The sequence below is a fragment of the Mauremys mutica genome, chromosome 7 (genome assembly GCF_020497125.1).
Source record: "Mauremys mutica isolate MM-2020 ecotype Southern chromosome 7, ASM2049712v1, whole genome shotgun sequence".
Taxonomy (NCBI): Eukaryota; Metazoa; Chordata; order Testudines; family Geoemydidae; genus Mauremys; species Mauremys mutica.
In genome coordinates, this window is record NC_059078.1 from 33574736 (window position 1) to 33594687 (window position 19952).

General features: G+C 58.3%; 2 protein-coding genes across 2 annotated transcripts; both read left to right on the forward strand.

The window, feature by feature from the left end:
- Positions 1-724: 724 nt before the first annotated feature.
- POLR2G (RNA polymerase II subunit G) lies at positions 725-4614 on the forward strand. The gene is made up of 8 exons (XM_045023172.1): positions 725-875; positions 1583-1692; positions 2070-2229; positions 3220-3270; positions 3369-3434; positions 3672-3743; positions 4070-4103; positions 4395-4614. The coding sequence occupies exons 1-8, from the start codon at positions 864-866 to the stop codon at positions 4406-4408; spliced, it is 519 nt and encodes a 172-aa protein (XP_044879107.1). The 5' UTR covers positions 725-863; the 3' UTR covers positions 4409-4614.
- A 2133-nt stretch (positions 4615-6747) lies between these two features.
- Positions 6748-14432, forward strand: EEF1G (eukaryotic translation elongation factor 1 gamma). Its single transcript, XM_045025294.1, has 10 exons — positions 6748-6899; positions 8009-8167; positions 8881-8944; positions 9397-9539; positions 11179-11322; positions 11577-11706; positions 12193-12379; positions 13282-13454; positions 13597-13721; positions 14109-14432. Exons 1-10 carry the CDS (start codon positions 6885-6887, stop codon positions 14265-14267), a joined length of 1299 nt encoding a protein of 432 aa, XP_044881229.1. The 5' UTR covers positions 6748-6884; the 3' UTR covers positions 14268-14432.
- The last annotated feature ends 5520 nt before the right edge of the window (positions 14433-19952 follow it).

Here is a 19952-nt window from a genome sequence, read left to right on the forward strand (position 1 = left end):
TGGGCGCTCTGGCGGTCGCTGGTCCCGCGGCTCCGGTGGACCTCCCGCGGGCGTGCCTGCGGATGCTCCACCGGAGCCGCGAGACCAGCGGACCCTCCGCAGACACGCCTGCGGGAGGTCCACCGGAGCCGCCTGCCGCCCTCCCGGCGACAGGCAGAGCGCCCCCCGCGGCATGCTGCCCCAAGCGCGCGCTTGGCGCGCTGGGGTCTGGAGCTGGCCCTGGGGGCAGCCCCCTGAAATCGACTCCCAGGAGCCAAGATCAGGAATTTGTTGCAAGGGTATCATGGCCCCCTTGATGGGTGAATTTCAGGGAGTTGAAAGAGGTGGCTCCCTGTGATTGGGGATTCGCGGGGGTGAGGTCTTGTGGGTCAATGCTGGTTGGGGATGGGGGGGTCTCAGACTGGGATTTGGGGGAGGAATTGCAGGGCTCCCACGAGCTGAGGGGGGCAGCCTGGGCGGCGCTGGGGGGTGGAGCTGCTGACTCGGGCACGTGGGAAAGGTATGGCTTTCCAGAGTTTATTTTTGTACCTGACTGCCCAATAAAACGGGATTTGGGATAATTCGCCTCCTGTCAATCACTGTGCGCCCCGCCCTTCGCCATGGCAATCACGGTTTCCCTCCTACTCTCTCACCTGCCAGACCCCGAGCTCCCTCTGGCGTCCTCAGGCCAACGCGGCAGCCGCTCGCTGGGCGGCTGCCATGATAGTATAGGCGCCCATGTGACTGCAAGGAGCGCATGCGCACAGAACCCTACAGGTTTCTGTTTCCTTGAGGGGCGGGGCTCCCGTGGAGCAGTGAGGAAGGAGCTCGGGGAGGGGTTGTGGCGGGTTCCTGCCGGTCCTCACTCCTGACCCGCTTGGAAGATGTTTTATCACGTGAGTGACGGGCCCCCCTCCGGGACGGCCCCGCCGGGGTCAGCTCCCCTCCCCGCCGCGCCAGGGCCTGGACAACCCTCCCCCCCCCGAGGATCAGCTGTCGCCCCCCCTGGGGCCTGGACATCCTCCCCCCCCCTCCCCGATCAGATGCTTTCCCGCCCCCGCCCTCCCGGGGCCTGGACAACCTTCCCCCCCCGAGGGTCAGCTGCTTCCCCTGCTAGGGCCTGGATAACCCTCCCCCCGGGGGTCAGCTTCCTACCCTTCCCCCCGCCCCCCGCTAGCAGCGCCTGGACAGCCTCCCCCCCCCCCCGTGGTCAGCTGTTCCCCCCAGCCCTGTTTCTAGGAATCAGTTGCTCCTCGACCCCCCTCCCAGAAGCGATCCCCTAGGTGTATTAGCTGCCTTCTCCTGCTCCCCATTGGGAACCTAGCATGAGTTACTCCCGCGGCCCCAGGAGGCATTCTCTCCTCACCCATCCAGGGCCCCAGCATGTACCATTCCCTGTGCCTTGGGGAACCTCCCCCAAATCCAGAGGTCTCAGCAGCCACTGTTCACTCTGCCCCTGGGGGCACTAGGGCCCTGCCACATTGTGCACTGCTCAGTCTGCTGTGAGATAGGGGAGGGAGGGTTTGGCTGATGGTTGCATCCCTTCTCCTCTCAGTGACAGGTCTCTCCTTTGCCCCCTCACCCCCTTTTTCTGCGCCCATAGATCTCCCTGGAGCACGAGATCCTGCTGCATCCACGCTACTTCGGGCCCAATCTCCTCAACACTGTCAAGCAGAAGCTGTTCACGGAGGTGGAGGGGACCTGCACGGGCAAGTGAGTAGGGGCAGGAGTATGGAGGATAGGCCATTGTGGGGTTGGAAGGTGCAGCCAGTGGGGGGTAGGGATGGAGGTAACTAGGCTGGGGGTGATGGGAATGTGTGTGTGTGTGTGTGGAGGGAATGGGAAGCAGTGGGGTGGGGGGAACGGAGGGAGGGGGTGGGAGATCCAGGGCAGGTGCAGATGCATGGAAGGAAGAAGTGGGAGTTGAAAAAGGAGGGGGGTTGCTGTTCTGAAGGGATCCTAAGACTAGCCCCTGGGGTGAGTGTGGGAAGCTCCCTCTATAACAGGACCTTGGCTCCCTGCTCCTTCTCTGGCCCCCGTTTCCTCTGCCTTGGCACTCTCTAACAGAGCTGGTTCCCACTCTCCCCCAGATACGGCTTTGTCATTGCAGTCACCACCATTGACAACATTGGGGCAGGCGTCATCCAGCCAGGCCGTGGCTTTGTGCTCTACCCCGTCAAGTACAAGGCCATTGTCTTCCGGCCCTTCAAGGGAGAGGTGGTGGATGCCGTGGTGACGCAGGTCAACAAGGTAACACGGTGCAGTGGGGGTGGGGGTGTCGGTGGGTGGATTCAGGGAGTGTAAGGTCAGAAGGGACCATTAGGTCATCTTGTCTGCCCTGCTGTATAACACAGGCCAGAGAATCTCACCTGGACACTCCTGCATTGAATTCACTCACTTGAGTCCTTCAGTGACTAAATTGTTGTGAGCCCCAGGCAGAGAACAGGAGAGTCTGAGCAGCCACCAATGCCGGAAGGCCCTGCAGTGACAGGGAATTGATTTGGCAAGATATGCCCAGATGATCCTAGCAAGTGACCCACATGCCATGCTGCAAGGGAAGGCAAAAAGTGCTGAAGGTCCCTGCCAATCTGACTGGTGGGGGGAAATTCCTTCTTGGCCCCTAGTCTGATGATCTGAGCATGGTGCCCCAGTCAGGCATTTAGAAAGAGGATTCTCTGGACCACCTCGAAGCACTGGCCCACTGTGCCCAGTGAGCTGTCTCCAGCAGTGGCTGATCTCTGATGCTTCAGAGGAAGGTGCAGTGGGGGACCCACCTGGCGGGGGTTGGAGGGGGCCATCCTTCCCCAGCCCAACCCAGATTGTGCACTGGGAGGAAAATGTTCCTTCCTGACTCCTGCAATTGACTGGCTGAAGATCTGAAGCATGAGATTAGATTATAGTCATAATGCTGAGCTACAAGTGTTGTGGCCAATGCAAACAATCCTGTTCTCCTCCAGGCCCATGAAGGAAAGGGATGGACAGGGGAATTCGTGGAACTAAGCCAGGGGGTGGGTCCCTGGCTTGAGACCATGTGGTGTCACCTGTGCTAAGGATCTAGGAACCCCAGAGCAGATCAGGAAGGGATGTGCAAGTGCTGTTTTGCCCCTGACTGTGGTGTCTGGGTGCTAGGGTGTGAGCAGTGGGTGTCTTGGGGCTGGAGGTGGATGTGGCTATTGGTGGGAGACCGGGATAACTCCCATGTCTATGTGCTAATGGAATCACTGCTTCCACTTCCTACAGGTTGGGCTCTTCACCGAGATCGGGCCCATGTCCTGCTTCATATCTCGACATGTAAGCAGGGTGCTGGGGAGGGGGAGCTTGGGGAACAGGTTAGGGGTGGGGTGATATTTGGGGAGCTCCTCCCTCACTGACTCCTGTTCTCTTCTCAGTCCATTCCCTCTGAGATGGAGTTTGACCCAAACTCCAACCCTCCCTGCTACAAGACAGTGGATGAGGTGAGTCCTGGGTGGATGATGCTTTGTGGGGAGCTTGGGGTGTAATGGGGGTAGTGGAGGTGTCTGGAGAAGGAGAGACCCCCAGCTGGGGGTAAGGGAGACCCGTGGAGCAGGCTTGTGGATGATGGGGGAGGATTTTGCTTCCCCCGTATCAGACATACTTTACTTACTGGCTGTCTGTCTGAGACAGGGAGGAAGCTCGTAAATGGGTCTCACTCTAGTACTGCATGTCTCTAGGACATCGTGATCCAACAGGATGATGAGATCCGGTTGAAAATCGTGGGGACCAGAGTGGATAAGAATGACATTGTGAGTCTTTGATGCCTCCTTCAAATATGCTTTGTGCCTGTGTGCGTGCAGATCCCCAGCTCTCAGCAAAGAAGGGGGCAGGAGCTGCTGGCTACTCCACCCTAGCCTCTCCCAGCAAGGGGCACTGTAGGGAGCAGGGCATGAGGGCTGGCTGTGGGGGAGCTCCCAACTGCTCCTAGCCTGGGAGCTGTAAGGAGTGGGGCAGGAGGGCTGGCTTGTTCATTCCCAGTCTCTCCCACAAGGGGGTGAGCAGTGGTATGCAGGCAGGGGCAAGTCACACAGTCTCTTTGCTGCCGCACTAATCTCTCTGTTTGTTTGGTTTGCAGTTTGCCATTGGCTCCCTTATGGATGATTATCTGGGTGAGTGTTCTCTGTGGGTGGGGGGGGAGTAACCAGATGGGCTGGGCTGGCTGAGTTCACATTGGGCTTGGGTGGATCTCTTACTCCAGAATGTTTCTGCAGCATTGGCTCTTGCACTAGAAGTAAGCGCTCTCAGTCTCTGCCATAGGATGGCTTGACACTGGCGACAGTGGGGTGGTCTCCCCGGGGGCGGGAGGGGGGGTGAGGGGAAGGGGCTGAGCTGCACCTCCTGGGGGTCAGGGCTCTGGTTGCTCTTGGTTTCAACCTCCTCTCTCTCTGTTTCTCATGCAGGTCTTGTGAGCTGAAATACAAATCCATCCCTCTCGCTGCGTGTCTGGGCTCCAGTTGGGAAGCAGTTGAGCTGCATCCAGGCCAGACCTGCTCCCTGCACTACTGCTGTATTTATAGTGTACAGATCCACGCCCCTTCCACTCAGCAGCTGGGAGTTGGGGGGGTGGCCGACGGACCAGAGCTTCCTCCTTCACCTCCAATAAAAGTTCCTTTGTTTTAATAAAGTAGCATTTTGTGTCTCAACCCGCAAAGCAGGGCCAGCTGCCTTGGGTGGGGCTCATGGCTCCCTTTCCTGAGCACGAAGGGGGCTGCCCTGCTCTCCAGCACTCCAGCTACTTGGCACCTCGGCCTTACATGAGGGTAACAAGAGAGGCGCAATGGTGCAGCCGTTTAGACTATGCCATGTGACCTGTTGCACAGTTGCCAGTCTGCCTTTCCCAGAAAGCATTACTGTCTGTATTCTGGCTGTGCCCCTGGTGTGCCTGGGGCTCTATACACACAACCAGTCCCTGCCCCACCAGAGCTTACACCGTAAAGGGCAAGGTGGACACACAGATACAGGCAGACCACCAAGCGGCACTGGGGAGGGGGTCTGAGCTGGGATGTTATAAGGCAGGGAAGCAGGGCTTCCCCTGAGTCAGTGCAAGGATCCTGGGTTCTGCACCCCTGGCCTTGGCTAGCCCATGAGTCCCACATGCTGCTCACACCAACCTGCCCCAAAGACCACTCTGGCTTTGGCTGCAGGGCTGGGGAGTCTGTGTGAAAAAGACAGAGGGAGATGGACAGGGTGGGGCAAGCTCTGCTCCCGAGCACTGCTGGCCAAGACCTTTGTCACCCATCCAGCAATCCCTTCTCCAGCCCCTGCCATCTGGCACCCTGGGCCTAGCCGGGGTTGTGCTGGGGAACTGGTGCAGGAGCTCTGATGCCTGATTATGGTGTCTGGCCTGGAAGAGAACAAGCTAGGGTAGGAGCTGTGTACTATAGACATGTGGGGGCAGCCCTGGTGCTGGGTAAGAGCCCCCATGGTCTAGAGCACAGTGCCAGAGCAAGCAGCGTATCACAGAGCCAGCAACCCTGGGCCCAACTGGGTCTCCCAGCCCTGCCTCTCACTCTGGGCAGCCAGGTACTGCCAGCTGCCCCCTCTCCCCTGGAGCTGGCCACCAGGTGGCCCTTTATCACCAGCATTGGGTTTATAATGGAGCCAGGCCCATGCTCAGAAAGGGCCCTGGCCTGCTCTGCTTGCACTGTGCCCTGAGACCCTGCTGGCTCTCCCCCCCAGCTCACCACTTGCTCCTCTCAGCCAGCCACTGGCTGGCTTCTCTCTGCCCCCTGCCAGGACCCTAGTGCACCTCCAGCTCTGGAAGACAGTCTCTGCTTCCCACCACCTGTAGGTCCCCACCTGTCTCCCCGGACCTGCGCTGAGCTGGGATTGGTGCAGAAGTCTGCCCAGTCTTGGTGGGGTGGGATCTTGGCTGGGCCCCTCCTGGCTGATCTCACCACTCCAGGGCCAGAGAGATTCCCCGGCCCGGGACCAGTTCTGGCTGCACCAGCAACTTAGCTTGGCAGACACAGTCGCCTCCCTGCAGGGCTGGTGAGTATGGCCGGGAGGCAGGCTGTGGGGGAGTGGGTCTCTTGTGGGTCTGGGGGGGGGGTGCTGCTGGGCTGTGAGGGGGTGGGGAAGATCTCTATGTGTTGGGGCACTAGGGACTGGGAGTTCTGTGTGGGGTGCTGGGCAGTTGTGATGGGGCTGTGGGCAGGGGGGTGCTGGGTAGGGGTGGTGTGCAGGGTGCTGTGCATTTGCGGCAGGGTCTGGGGGGCATTGGGCATAGTGGGTTTGGGGAGGCTCTGGCCATAGGGAATTGGGTGTGTGTGTGGTGCAGGCTGCACTGTGCAGTAAGGCCCATTGTGCGTCTGGCAACTGCCGGTTTGTAAACAGTGCCCTCATCCTGGGCTGGGCGGACTATGTCATGCCCCTGGCTGGCTCCTCACTCTGGGGACTGACCCCCCCCCGCCCTTTGCACCATGCTCCATTACCCCGATGGGGGCCCACAAATATGTTTGGTGCCAGGTCCATGCAAGGTTAATCCGGCCCTGTTTATCATCCCGGGGCCCTGAGAATCCAGGGGCAAGTGGGGGGTATCATCGGGTAGGGGCCCAGTGAGGAGTTTGGGGGGGGTGGTGCTGGTGGGGCGCGTCCGTTAACTCAGGACGCGAAGCACCCAGAGGGATAAGCTGCGGAACGGCCACGTGGTTGGAGTTTTAAAGCCATCACTGTTCCCTCCCGTTGCGCAGCTCCCTCTGCACGTGACCCAGAAGCGCGTCTCCTGTTGCTTCTCTAAAGCCCCGCCCCCCCAGGTGACGCCCTATAAGGGCGCCGGGCAGCGGTCCGTCGTGCTGTGATTGGGTGTGCAGCGTCTCGCTTTGCGGTTCTTTTCCCTTTGCTTTACGGTGGTCCCGGCCCGGGCTCCTCCCTTTTCTCTGCTAGCTAAGATGGCGGCGGCCGGGGTGAGTGTGTCGCCTCCGTGGGTTCCCCGCCCCCCTCTGGGCAATCCGTTTCCATCCGCTCCTGGGGGGCTGGTCGGGGCCTGGGGGGATGGCGGCGCTTGGGCGGAGGTGGGCTCGTGTGCCTGAGGGTGGTATTATGGGGGTCCTGGCCGGGGAGGGGGGACCCTGCGGGGGCTGACGCGGGGCAGGCTCCAAGGGGGCTTAGCTGCTGCAGGAGAGCTGGGGCTAGGGTGGGGAAATGGGGAGCGTGCGGTTAGGGGAGGCGGCAGCGGCGGGGTAGGTTTGGAGGCCCCCGTAGCTGGGGGGCAGTTTGGAGGGGGTGTTGACTTCGTGTCTGCCTATGGTGGGAGGTATTGGGGGGGAGGCCCCATCTCCTGGGGAGGAGGTGGCTGCGCTAGGATCAAGGTATTGGCGGGGAGAGGGGGTGTAGTGCTGATGAGGTAGGGGAGGGGAGTCTTTCTGGGTGTACAGGGGTACCTGGAGGAGACATTTGCACTACTGTCCTTGCGTGTCCCTTTGATGGAGCGGTGCAATGGCCAAGGAGAGTGAGTGTTGGCTTAGCTGTCTAGTCAGTGGGTGGGAGCAATAAATGGGGGTTGGCCCAGGGTGAAGAGTTTGTATAGAGAGACAGGACTTTCTGGTGCATGGCAAAGCTGGCAGTGAAGATGAGTGGATGGGGGTGTGGCCCAGAGTGCTTGGGTTTCTGATGGGGTAGTGATCTTTGTGCATGTATGGGGGACCCTGAAGCAAGGGGGGCATTTGATTGGGGTGCTGAAGATTTCTGTGGGTGAGGGGAAATCTAGGAGGTGGATGGAAGGAGGAGAGTGGCTGTGAGAGAGGGTTGTGTCTCTGAACCGGTGACAGGGCTTGGTGTGGATGAAGGGAGCCACTGTGTGGTGAATGAGGGGAAGGAGTACCTGGGGTGACCATGGCAGATGAGGGAGCTTTCTGGGTGAGTTCTAGGGTTGGTAAAATCAGCGTGGTGGGGGTTTGGTTTAAGAAGGAAGGTCTTCCTGGGGGACAAAGGAGAAGGAGGGTGAACCAGAAGCCAGATCTTGGTGATCTGCTCCTGCATTTTTCATCCCTTGTTCATTTTCTGTGTTCTTCAGACTCTCTACACCTATCCTGAGAACTGGCGGGCATTTAAAGCCCTCATTGCTGCCCAGTACAGTGGGGCTAAGATCAAGGTCCTTTCCACCCCACCCCAGTTCCACTTTGGGCAAACCAACAAGACATCTGAGTTCCTGAAGAAATTCCCTGTTGGGAAGGTAACAGTGCTGCATGTGCCTCCTTATACTGAGTGAGGAGCATTGCTGGGGTAATGCCAAGTTTCCAGTAATGAGTCATTCAGATTAGAGAAACAGGTGTCCTCTGGGGTCACTCTATCCCTCCCTCTAGCCTCCATGTGCTGGGTATATGATGGTTGGGGAGGCCTGGGCTGGCAGAGGCAGACCAGCTGCAAACAGTGCTGCATTGAATCTCCTGGTGTCGAAGGAAATGTTGGTAGCTAGAGTGTGGTGGAGCTGCTCATGTCACTTTACCCCTTGGGCAGCCCATAGGTGACAGCTGTGCACTGACTGCTCATGGTACTTGGGAAATGAGCTGTAGAGGGACAAGCCCTGAGCAGCCTCCCGCCCCCGGCATGCTTTCCCTGCTGCAAGCCACTCCATCCCCCAGGGGTGGGTATCTAATGGGGAAGGAAACAGCAGAGGGGCTTCCTTAGTGCCTGCTTGGAGGGCATGAATGCCTCTCTCCTTGCCACCCTGTGACTCCATCTGAGAGCTGCTGCTGTGGGGTGCTGGGTGTCAGCAGAGCCGAGATGCCCTTCTGTGACTAGTATGTCGGCCCTTGGGAGAGGGGAAACTGGCTGTACTCTGAGGGCTGGTGGAGATAGCTAGTGTGGCTGAGGGGGCGGGGTGCTGCACAGGTGGGTAAAAGTCTTGGTTGGTCAGTAAGGAGTGCAATGGTGCTTGCTTTCTAGGTTCCTGCATTTGAAGGGGCTGATGGATTCTGCGTGTTTGAGAGTAACGCCATCGCACACTACGGTAATGGCCAGGGCACCTGGAGGGAAACTTCATAGAAGGAGCATACCCTGTGCAGCTTGTACCTGGCAGTAAAGTTAGGGTGTCCCTGACCCTATCCAGCTGCTGCTGCCTCTGCTGCTGTCCATGCTGGGCTCAGTGGAGTAAGCAGTGCGTTGGCCAGCTCCTTACTGTGTCCAGCGCACCTGTAGTAGGGTCAGTGCCTGTGGACTTGCTAGATCTGTAGTGTCTTCGGGCTGGGCTTGGCTCTTCCCATAGCTGGCTCTGCCAGGGCAGTTCTGCTTCCTTTCCCCTAATGGTAGTCCCACTCCCGGGGCAGGTAGTGCCTCTGCTGCGGGGGTGGGAGGGGGGGAGATGGGGGTGTGTGTTGATTTGGGCGGGGGTGTATGTCTTGTCTTGTCTGGGTGGAGTTGGTGTCTCTCCCCATCCCAGTGACCAGCTGGCTCTGGTTCCAGTCAGTAATGACGAGCTGCGGGGATCCACCAAGGAGATAGCTGCCCAGATCATCCAGTGGGTGAGCTTTGCTGACAGTGACATCGTCCCTCCCGCCAGCACCTGGGTCTTCCCTACTCTGGGCATCATGCACTACAATAAGCAGGTCAGTGAGGGGTGGGGGAAGTAGCTCGTGCTCTCCTCCAGTGAATGGTCTCAGCCCCAGGACCTGGCCAACTCCTTGCTGCCCCTGTGTACATGTGGGAGTCCTGGAAGTTTCCACTCCTGATACTTCTGTTCACAAACATCCCCTCCTGGAGTGTCAAAGGCTTAGATCTTGGCTGTGAGGCAGGGTCAGGATTTTAGGGGTGTGCACCACTGGCTGCATTACGGTCGCACTCAGTGACCTGCCTCACTAGGGGTGAGACAGATGCATGGAGCCATAGTCAGTGTCTGCCATCCGAGCATCTCTGCAAGGGCCTGGCAGTGAGAGCTTGGCCTGAAATCTGAGGAGAGGCTGTAACTGTAGTGTCCTTGCCCTCGGCCATCCACAGCCAACGGAGAATGGACACTCCTTCCAGCTTGCTAGGTACTAAGCTTGTTGGAGGCCCAGATCCTCCGAGTCTGGGCTGCCATGGTGCAGCTGGGGTACAGTGAAGCTCCTGGCACTGCCTCCCTGACTTATGCAGATGGGCCCATGCCAAGGAGGATCTCCCTGGGCTGCTTCTCCTCTGACAAGTGTCACTGGTGCCTCAACAGCTGAGAAGGCAAATAGCCTGCTCCAAGGCTGCAGTCTGTGAGGAACTGCTGGCCCCTTCCCTTGAGGGTCAGGAGGCTGCTGTGAATAGAGGGCTCCTGTGTGGTAATCCAGTGAGACTGGCTTCTCTCTTCCCTGTTTCTGCAGGGACTGAGAGGGATGAGGGGTGGGAAGGGCCACACCGAGCTGATGGGCCTCCAGCTCCCCTCCATCCCTGCTGGGATTCTGATCAGGAAACAGCCACAAGGCCAGGCTAGGTCTGAGGCTGCATGTCTGAGACTTTCTCCTGCTTTGGGGCCCATTCCTGTCTTGGTGCCAAGCTTGGAAAGAAGATGCAGCATCTCCTGCCAGCTGGGGGTTGGGGAAGGAGGGCGATGCCAGTCATTGATTGGGGAGGGAGGGGTGGAATTCCAAAGAGGATGGATCTAGACTGTTCTCAGTGGTGACAAGTGACAGAACAAGGAGCAACGGTCTCAAGTTGCAGTGGGGGAGGTCTGGTTGGATATTAAGAGAACCTATTTCAGTAGGAGGGTGGTGAAGCACTGGAATGGGTTACCTAGGGAGCTGGTGGAATCTCCATCCTTAGAGGTTTTTAAGGCCCAGCTTGACAAAGCCCTGGCTGGGATGATTTAGTTGGTGTTGGTCCTGCTTTGAGCAGGGGGTTGGACTAGATGACCTCCTGAGGTCTCTTCCAACCCTAATCTTCTATGATTCTATGATAGCTTGTGCATCTCCTGCACCTTGGTTTGGGAGTTTGCAATTCCCATGGGGTGGGGGGGGGGTTGGAATTTGCCTCCTAAATAGGAAAGGACTTTTCCTGAAGTCAGTGGTTGAGCTGGGGTTAGAAACCAGGAGACCTGGCTCCTCTGCTCTAACCACTAGAGTGCACCTGGTCTGTTCTGGTTTCCTGGGAATGCTGAGGAGGGGAGGGTGTTAGGTGGTGGTGAAGCGGTTTCCTGTATTTGGTGGCACAATGTATGGCAGCTAAATGAGCATCTTTCTGTCTCCCCTGCCTCAGTGGGGTTCACCTGGTTTTTTTGATCTCCAGACCACAGAGTATGCCAAGGAGGAGGTGAAGCGGGTCCTAGGCATCCTGGACTCTCACCTGAAGACCCAGACCTTCTTGGTGGGGGAGCGCATCACACTGGCTGACATCACTGTTGTGTGCACCCTCCTCTGGCTCTACAAGCAGGTGCGGGGGTGCTCAGTGCTCTGCCTGAGGCTCCATGGCTGTGGCAGGAGGGTCTGGTTCTGGGCTGTAGCTTCGCTGAGAGTTCCTGCTGTCCTGGGTGTGCAGGGTGGGGCTTTGAGGGGGCAAGGCTGGTCATAGATTCCAGTGTGGTTGCAAAGGCTTGGAGTGGCTGCTTGTCCCTGGGGCAGGGGTAGATGCCCAGGACCTGAGCCATGGCTGGCTCCAGCTGTGCTGATCTCTGACCTTCTCTCCAGGTGCTGGAGCCGTCCTTCCGCCAGCCCTACAGCAACACCAACCGCTGGTTTGTGACCTGCATCAATCAGCCGCAGTTCAAGGCTGTGCTGGGTGAAGTGAAGCTATGTGAAAAGATGGCTCAGTTTGATGGTGAGTAGCCCCCTAGGCAGGGGTCTGGCCCTCTGCCTCCCCTCTGAGGGGTGTGTGGCTGTCCTGGTGCCCCCAGTAAAGGCAGGCCTTGTTGTTGCAGTGAGTCTAGAGAACAACTTGGAGGGGGAGAAGGGTGGTAGGATCCTGCTTGCTAACTCTGGGGTGATTCTGCTGGGATCTGCGTACACTGATCTACTGCCCTCTTTCCCTGTGGGGCCTCCCAGGCTTCACTCAGCCCCTGATCTGGTTCTGAGGCTACTCCACCCTGGGTGGGGGAGGACGCAACCACAGAAGCTCTAGCAGGGAGCTGTGACTGCTATGATCAGGGTCTCCCTGGTTCCGGGCTAACAGTGGCTGGGTCAGGGCATCAGTGGCTGGATTTCTGCCATTGCTAAGTCTTAGGATGGTCTGCCAGGCCTCCAATATGGGGAGTGGGAGAGTCCTGGCTGCTCCCTGCCCATGGGCTCCTTCTTCCCCTTGATGCAGCCAAGAAGTTTGCTGAGAACCAGCCAAAGAGAGAGGTCCCCAAGAAAGAGAAGCCTGCCAAGGAGGAGAAAAAGCAGGAGAAGAAAGAGGAGAGGAAATCTGAGCCTGAGGAGGAGCTGGATGAGTGTGATCAGGCCCTGGCTGCTGAGCCGAAGTCCAAGGACCCTTTTGCTCACCTGCCCAAGAGGTGCTCACCTACTCACTGGCTGGTGGGGCTCATGCAGGGAAAGTGTGGAGAGGGGGCTGGATCCTGGCAGTTGCATGGCACTAGTCATGTTCCCTCCTCTTCCACAAATAGCGGCTGTCAGACTCCTCTCTGCTGCTGGTGGGCTGGGCCCTGGGAAGGGCCAGTTCCCATGCTCTGCTCCCCTTCTCCTCTGGCCTCTTCTGGGCAAGCTGCCACCAGCTCTTGTTTGCGCCCGGCAGTGGGGACACAGCCAGCCCCCTCCCGCTGCTCCATGGGCCTCTGGATGGGAAAGGGCAGAGTGGCCTTTCCAGAGCAAACAGAGGAGTTGGCTTTGGGAGCCCAGTCCTGCCCCTCCCTGCCTCTACCCCTTGGCCCTTAGCAGAGGGAAGCAGCCTCTCTTGGGGATCAGATTTCAGGCTAGGGTCCCCTTGCTTATGGCTTGTCTGCTGCCTCCCCTGGCCACCAGGGGGCAGTGGCTGCATGCTGACAGGCAGAGCCTCAGCACTGCTGGGTTGGAGTCATTCCAGTCCCACGCCCTGCTGCATGCTTGGGATAGCTTCCTGTGCTGCACTGTCTGGGCCCATAATCCCTGCTGGGATGTGGAACGCATGGCCAGAGGCATGGGAGCTGGGGTCCTAGCCTAGGACCACTGGGTAGGCTGGGGAAGATGCTGCTGGCCCTCCTCAGTGCCCTCCGTTACTCTTAGCCATGGGCTCTCACTCACTGACCTGGGAGCTGAGTTGTGCAGGGTCCTGGCCCCACAGCCCAAACACCTGAGCAGGAAGAGGGGCCTTGGAGTCACTGCTAGGCAGGAGCTGGGACAGAGCCAGCCCATGTGGGAGGTGGCTGAGGTGAGGACAGCTGCCCCCTGCCGGTCTCTGATGGAGCCACTCTGCCCCCAGCCCCTTCATCATGGATGAGTTCAAGCGGAAGTACTCCAACGAGGACACACTGACGGTGGCACTGCCCTACTTCTGGGAGCACTTTGACAAGGACGGCTGGTCCATTTGGTACTCGCAGTACCGCTTCCCTGAGGAGCTGAGCCAGACCTTCATGAGCTGCAACCTCATCACAGGTCAGAGCCCAGCACACAACCCCCAGCTCCCCCCCGGCTTGCCCCAGCTCCCCGAACAGCACCTGGGGCTGGTCTGGGTCACAGAGGGTTCCTGCTTGGAGTGGGGCATAGCAGTGATGTCTCTCCCACCTCTTCCCACTAGGCATGTTCCAGCGCCTGGACAAACTGCGGAAGAACGCTTTTTCCAGTGTCATCCTCTTCGGCACCAACAACGACAGCACCATCTCCGGCATCTGGGTCTTCCGTGGCCAGGAGCTGGCCTTCCCGGTGAGTCTCTGCACAGCCTACGGGTGTGCAGGAGAATCTGTCCGTACCCACTAGGAGCAGGTACCAGTAGCTCTGTACTGCCACACTACAGGGTTGTGCGTCTCTGGAGCCTGCTGGCTCCCTGGCCTGGGAACAGGTAATGTTCCTGGTGCAATGCCGCTTGAGGCAGCCAGCTAATGTCCCTGGGCAAAGGGGGGCAGCCTGGCCATGCCCTACTGTGAAGCTGCCCAGTGACAAGAGCAAAGGGTTGTTCACACTCCTCCTATGAGGATGACTCCATCTGCAGTGCAGGCAAAAGGGAGGGACTATGCTCAGCTGGGCCTGTTTGGTGCAGTGCCTGGGATGTGGGGGGAGGCTCCTTGCTGATCCCCTCCCCTTTGTTCCCAGCTGAGCCCTGACTGGCAGGTGGATTACGAGTCCTATACCTGGAGAAAGCTGGATGCAGACAGCGAGGAGTGCAAGACGCTGGTCAAGGAGTATTTCACATGGGAGGGCGAATTCAAACACATCGGCAAAGCCTTCAACCAGGGAAAGATCTTCAAGTGAGGGTGCTGCCTTCCTGCCAGCTGGGACAGCACAGACTGTGCAGTGAGGGACAACAGCCTCTGGGCAGCAGCCAGTGGGAGCATGGGCTGCTGGGAACTGTTCACCAGGGGCCAAACTTCAGAAGCCTGGATCAGTGACACACAATAAAAACCCCACATTCTGGTATCCTGGGGTCTGTCATTCCTGGGCAGGGGCTTGTGGGGCTGGCTGGGGGTGCAGGGACAGACACTGAGTTTCCTGCTGGGGAGGACAGGAAATCTGGGCTGTCCCTAGCAAGGGTGCAGCTGCTGTGGGGCAGATCTGGACTCTTGCTGTGGGCTCGATGGGTGTCTTGGCTGGGGTGTAGGATGGAGGGGGAGAGCTGCTGTTGCTGGGTAGGGGTGAGTGCCTCTGGCAAGGAGGCTGGTGTTTGGCTTTGTCTCCATCTGGGCTTCCTGTAAAAGGAAGATGCTTTGTCGGTGGGGTGCTGTGGCACAGTCACCCCTTCCTGGAAAACTGATGCATCAGCACTGGGGAGCTGTGCCAGGTGGCTTTGCCCTCAAGGTGCTGCACAGGCTGCTCCTGCCCTGGCAGAGCTCTTGGTTCCAGAGGGGCAGGGCATGGTGCTCCCATGGAGCTGGCCATGTGGGTCTCTGCCAGGGCTGGAATGGGAACCCAGGGCTGGCTGGCTCTGGCCTCTGCCTTTAACAGTGCCCAGCAAGCTGCTGTGCTTGTCCCATTCAGCCTCCCCTTTGCCCACCCAGTGTGCAGCTTGCAGCTGGGAAGGTTAAACAGGTGAGAGCTGTCAGCACAACACAGGAGTGCGGGGAGGTGGCCCTGGCTGCTGGGGCAGTGCCCACTGGGAGAATCCTCTCTGATTTGTTTGTTTGGAGAGGCCGAGTTGCCAGGCCCCAAATCAGTGTTTAATCTTGGAGGAAGGGCTTAGGTCACTGCAAGCCTCTGCCCTGGCCTAGCCCTCAAAGCCTATTGGTGATAAGCTTATCAGTGCCAGCAGGCAGGGCTGAGCCCTGCAGCCAGGTAGGTTACAGGCTTGGGTGTACCACAGGAAACAGGTCCCAACTGTCCTCATGAGTAGCTTGTTGGCAGGGTGTCAGGGAAGCCTCAGCCTGGAACCCATCAAACAACTTGCTAGGCTGTTCCCACCCCCTCCTGAGTGGGCTGCCTTAGGCCGATGCCTAGCTCCAAGGCTGTGGTGTCTGCCTGACCAACCAGCCTGCTCGCCACACCCCCTTTCTAGCCTGGCATTGTGCAACCCTGGCTCAGCTAGTGCTCCACCCCTGGAAATACTTCAGGGTGAGGAGCAAATTCTCCTTAACCTTCATGTGGCAGGGCTCCTAGAGGCTGACAGCTTTCTTGTCTGTTGGTCAGTCACAAAAGCTGGGCCTTGGGTGTCTTTCCCCTGCAGCTGCTGTCTGCAAGGCCCCTTCCCTCGCCACTGTGGCAGGGGCTGCCAGCTGGCTCCTAGGAGCCTTCCCTAGGGTTTTGCCCTAACCAGCCCTGTTTCCTGTAGCTAGGCAGCCAGTATCCCTGGGCCTGGGCCTGCTCCTCCTGTCCCTGCCCCAGCTGGGACTCCCTAGCACAGGTGTAGGCAATCTATGGCATGCATGCAAAAGACAGCACACAAGCTGATATTCAGTGGCACTCACACTGCCCAGGTCCTGGCCACCATTCCGGGGGGGGCTCTGCATTCTAATTTTAAATGAAGCTTCTTAAAATTTTAAAAACCTTATTTACTTTACATACAACAATAGTTTAGTTACCCACTTTGTCTAACTAAAGTCTATTCACCCATGCTCCAATACGTCTGTTAGTCTATAAGGTGCCACAGGACACTCTGCTATATTTATATAGTTGTTATAGACTTAGAGAAAGACCTTAATGTATTACTGGCACGTGCAACCTTAAATTAGAGTGAATAAATGAAGACTTGGCACTCTACTTCTGAAAGGTTGCTGACCCCTGCCCTAGCAGTTGAGCCCTCCGGTGCAGGGCTCTGTTCCTAGGGAGCAGCCTGGAGTGCGTGACTCATGCCTGGGTGCTATGCCAGCTGCAGAGAAATGGCTTATTCACACCCCTGATATAATGAGCTTGTGCTGGCTGGCAATCAGTGTGACTGGGGCTCCCTGGGTATGGGGGGAGGCAGGGGCCAGTCCTGCACCACCCAAGACATGCTGAAGTGTCTGAACTAGGTGCACTTTGGAGTTGGAGCTTGGGCTGGGACCCCCAGGCATGTGCCTACTCTCATCATGACTGGGTGAAGCTCCAAGTTAGGTGGGGAAGAGTCCAAAGTGCTGCAGGGCTGGTGAATGATGGGGAGAAGGGTTGTCTGCTGTGTTACCATCTGCCCACTGAACCGGGGGTGGGGTCCCACAGTCTCTTATGGTGTCCTGGTGCGTGGGCAGGAGCCCCCTGCTGCTGAGGGCTGGTGCCTGGGCTGGGTGTAGAGGGGCTGATCTTGAGGGCTGGGGCCCTGACTGCAGCTGCCAGCTAAGCTGCCCAACTTCCCCCCTGCTCTGCCTTGTTGACAGCTCTGGCACTGCACTGCGTGCTGGTTGAAGCTGGCCGCCTGTCTTCATGGACCGGCTGCCTCTGTCTCTTTCCGAGCTGCAGTTGTGGTGGGAGGCAGCACTGGGTTAATCGCATCCATCTGGCTCTTCAGGGGCCCTCAGGAAGCATGAGTCACTCTTGTATCCTGTTGCCCGGCTGCTGCGTTCCCTGCGGGTGTGGTTTGGCCATGCGAGGCTGTAGCTGTCCTGCCATCTGACAGCATGAGCAGGGCTGGGCAGCAAGCTGCTGGTGCCAGCTGGGCTAGAAGTGGGAGCAGTGTGTGAGCCTCTTGTAGTGCCTGGGGCTGAACTGCTGGGGGGGCTGTGATCTCACTGCTGGCTGCTAATGTAGCTTCCCCATTGGCTGCTGCAGGATCCCTTAGGAAAAGTCCCTGCCCTTCAGTGGTTGCTATGGGGTGGGGTGTGTGTGTGTGTGTGCCAGTGCCCAAACAGCGAGGCTGGAAGCCTGGGCTGTGGGAACGGCCCCAGGGGAGTGGATGCTAAGGTAGATGGTTGTGTTTAAATGGGGCGGGGTCACTGGCTCAAGGCCATGGGGCAGGCACTGTGTCTGGTGTAAAGGGCCATCTGGCCTGCTGGTGCTGTCTGAGTAACAGGCCTCTGCCCCACTCCAGTGCTTCTGGATGAGCTGGCCCTGCCCTGCTCCACCCTCTTTGTAAATTCCCTCAGATCCTGCTGCAGTCTTGCCTCCTTCCCTCTGTGCCTGCCTGAGACAAGAAAGAGCCCTGCCCAGCTCCCCTCCTCCTGACAAGTGTGGGAGGGGGGAATGGTGGGGACTTTCACACCAGTGAGCCATTGGCTCAGTAAAAGCAGTGCCCCAGCCCTGTCTGCCCCCAGTAGCAGCCAACCAGGCTCCTATCTGTAGAGGGGCAGCTGAGCGGGCGGAGGCCGGTGCTCAACCTCTCAGCTCTGCAGCTGCTGCATAATGTGAATTGTCACAGAACGTTGCTGGCTGGGCCCTTAGGGCAGCGTTCTATCACCATTCTGCCATTCTCACCACCGAATGATCCAGCAGCAGGGCGACCTGGGTTCTACCCTGGCTCTGGGAGGAGAGGGGGATATGATGGGTTAGAGCAGGGTGGGGTGCTGGGAGTCAGGATTGCTGGGATCTGTTCCCCTTTCTGGGCCTCAGTGTCCCCATCTGCAAAAAGAGCCCATGGTCCCTCCGCAAAGCAGCGTGAGGACTAGTCAGGGAGATGCCAAGAGCTTTTGTTGTACTGGAGCCAGAGACAAACAGTTCTAGAAGGTTTGGTGAAACTATTGGGTGTGGGGGGGGGGGGGAGAATCTGAGCACAAAATGAGAGGGATTTTTACTAGCCTTTGGTGCTTGGATAACGTAAAACAAAAAGTGTATGTGTTGGGGTGGGGGGTTGGATATTTAAAGCTGCCTGCACCAGCTGTTACCCTGGGGCAGGCTGTTTTGTTTAAAAGCATGTTTCTAAAGAACCTTTGAAAAGTGCCTCCTGTGTGGTGGCAGCAGCACATAATTGTCTGCTAACCGTTTATCAGCACCATGCACGTAACAGGAACACGTGTAGGGGAGCACATGTACCCAGACCACCACCAATGCTACCCCAGCCCCTAGGGTGCCTGGAGGGGTCTCCCTCCCTCTGGGCAGGTGTAGGAGCAGAGCAGGGACCCACACAGCACACTGCTCAGGGCATCCAGCTTTGCCTACTGTGCTGGGGATCAGAGGTCATTAAAGGCTTATGGGTGTAAATTCCCCAGAGCTGCTTGCTACAACTAGACCCGCCAGCACCCTAGAGCCAAGTAAATCTGCTATGGGGCTACCCCAGGGTGGAGTTCCAACCTCCTCTTAAGCTGGGGGCTGCTGGGACCTGCCAGACTTCATCAGAAAGGGGGTGGAGAGGTTTCTAGGCCAGTGTCCTGACACCAGGGGGGAGAGGCTTGTGGGGGAGAGGCCATGGGGCACGTGTCCTCACAGGTTGCAGTAGTTAGCCATTGGCTTGTGCTTGGAGCTTGTATGTGTGTTTATTGCCTGCCCCTTTCTCCCCCACAGCTATTGTGCACATAATGCTCTCCACTAAAATACCAACGTTTGCCAGTGTCTTTCACCCGTTTCCTGAAACCATCCCCTGGGCTCTAGCTGTCTCTGCCCTGGGGCTTCCCCACTGGTGCAGCTGCAATCCCCTCTCGCAGGCACTCTGCATTAATGCAATGCCTGATGTATGCAGCATATAGCATGGCTGCCACATTGCAGCTAGCAGCCCCACGGGTAAGCCCCAGCCTAGACACGCTCTTCCGGCTGCTTTCCCCAGGCACTACTGCCAGCAAATGCTGGCTTACCACCAGCTGCTGTGGGGTACCTATCTGGGCCATAGACAGTTACACAAAATGCCATCTGTGTGCCCGAGGGCAGGAGCAGTGACGTGTGCCTGGCCACTCCTTGCGCTTGGCTGTGCGAAGCTGTGGCCCTGGCTGCTCAGTTTGTGAGTAGTTCCCTGCCTGCTGGAATCAGCTTGTCAAACTTCACTGCACATCCTATGGCAAACAAGCTGCTCGTGTTTCTATAGGGTGCGGTGAGGGAAGGGTTAATGCCCTGTACTGCCCCTTAGCAGTGTCTCCCCTGATCCTCCCCCCACCATTGGGGGCACATTTCCTCCCAAACAAACTCCAATGCCTCAAGATGGCCACCAGATGTGGGGGAGCAGCTGCAGCCAAGGCTGGCGCCACTCCAAATTGCCCGTTCGCACATCTGGCTTGAGTTTTGTTCTTGCTAAATCCGCCCCACCCAAGCTCTCTGGGGCGGCTCTGTGTACTGACTCACGGCTCCCCTCTGCTTGCAGTCAGCTTCCAGCCCTCGAGAGGAAGCAAGCTGCAGCCAGGCAGCACCAGCCCACTTCCATTTTAGCTTCTTACTGCTGCTTGCACAGGAAAGCGTGATCGCTGCACCGCACCGCTGGGGCTACCCTGGTAGGAGGCCCCAGGTTGGAGGCAACCCCTACATCACTGCTGCAGCTTGCAGAGGCCCCATGGGCTGGCCCCGCCAGTCAGCTCCCAGTGACTGACCCAGAGCTCTGGGGCAGGGGCAGCCAAAGCCTGGCCTGTGTTTTGAATCTAGGAATAGTCTGAGTGGAGGAAAAGCCTCCCTCATTCTCTG

What these genes read in the sequence shown, in the direction of transcription:
- EEF1G (XM_045025294.1), top strand. An exon ending in AGAAATTCCCTGTTGGGAAG is followed by an intron (nt 8,168 to 8,880) that starts GTAACAGTGCTG and finishes CTTGCTTTCTAG; the next exon opens with GTTCCTGCATTTGAAGGGGC. An exon ending in GCCAGGAGCTGGCCTTCCCG is followed by an intron (nt 13,722 to 14,108) that starts GTGAGTCTCTGC and finishes CTTTGTTCCCAG; the next exon opens with CTGAGCCCTGACTGGCAGGT.
- POLR2G (XM_045023172.1), top strand. An exon ending in TGGTGACGCAGGTCAACAAG is followed by an intron (nt 2,230 to 3,219) that starts GTAACACGGTGC and finishes CACTTCCTACAG; the next exon opens with GTTGGGCTCTTCACCGAGAT. An exon ending in GAGTGGATAAGAATGACATT is followed by an intron (nt 3,744 to 4,069) that starts GTGAGTCTTTGA and finishes TTTGGTTTGCAG; the next exon opens with TTTGCCATTGGCTCCCTTAT.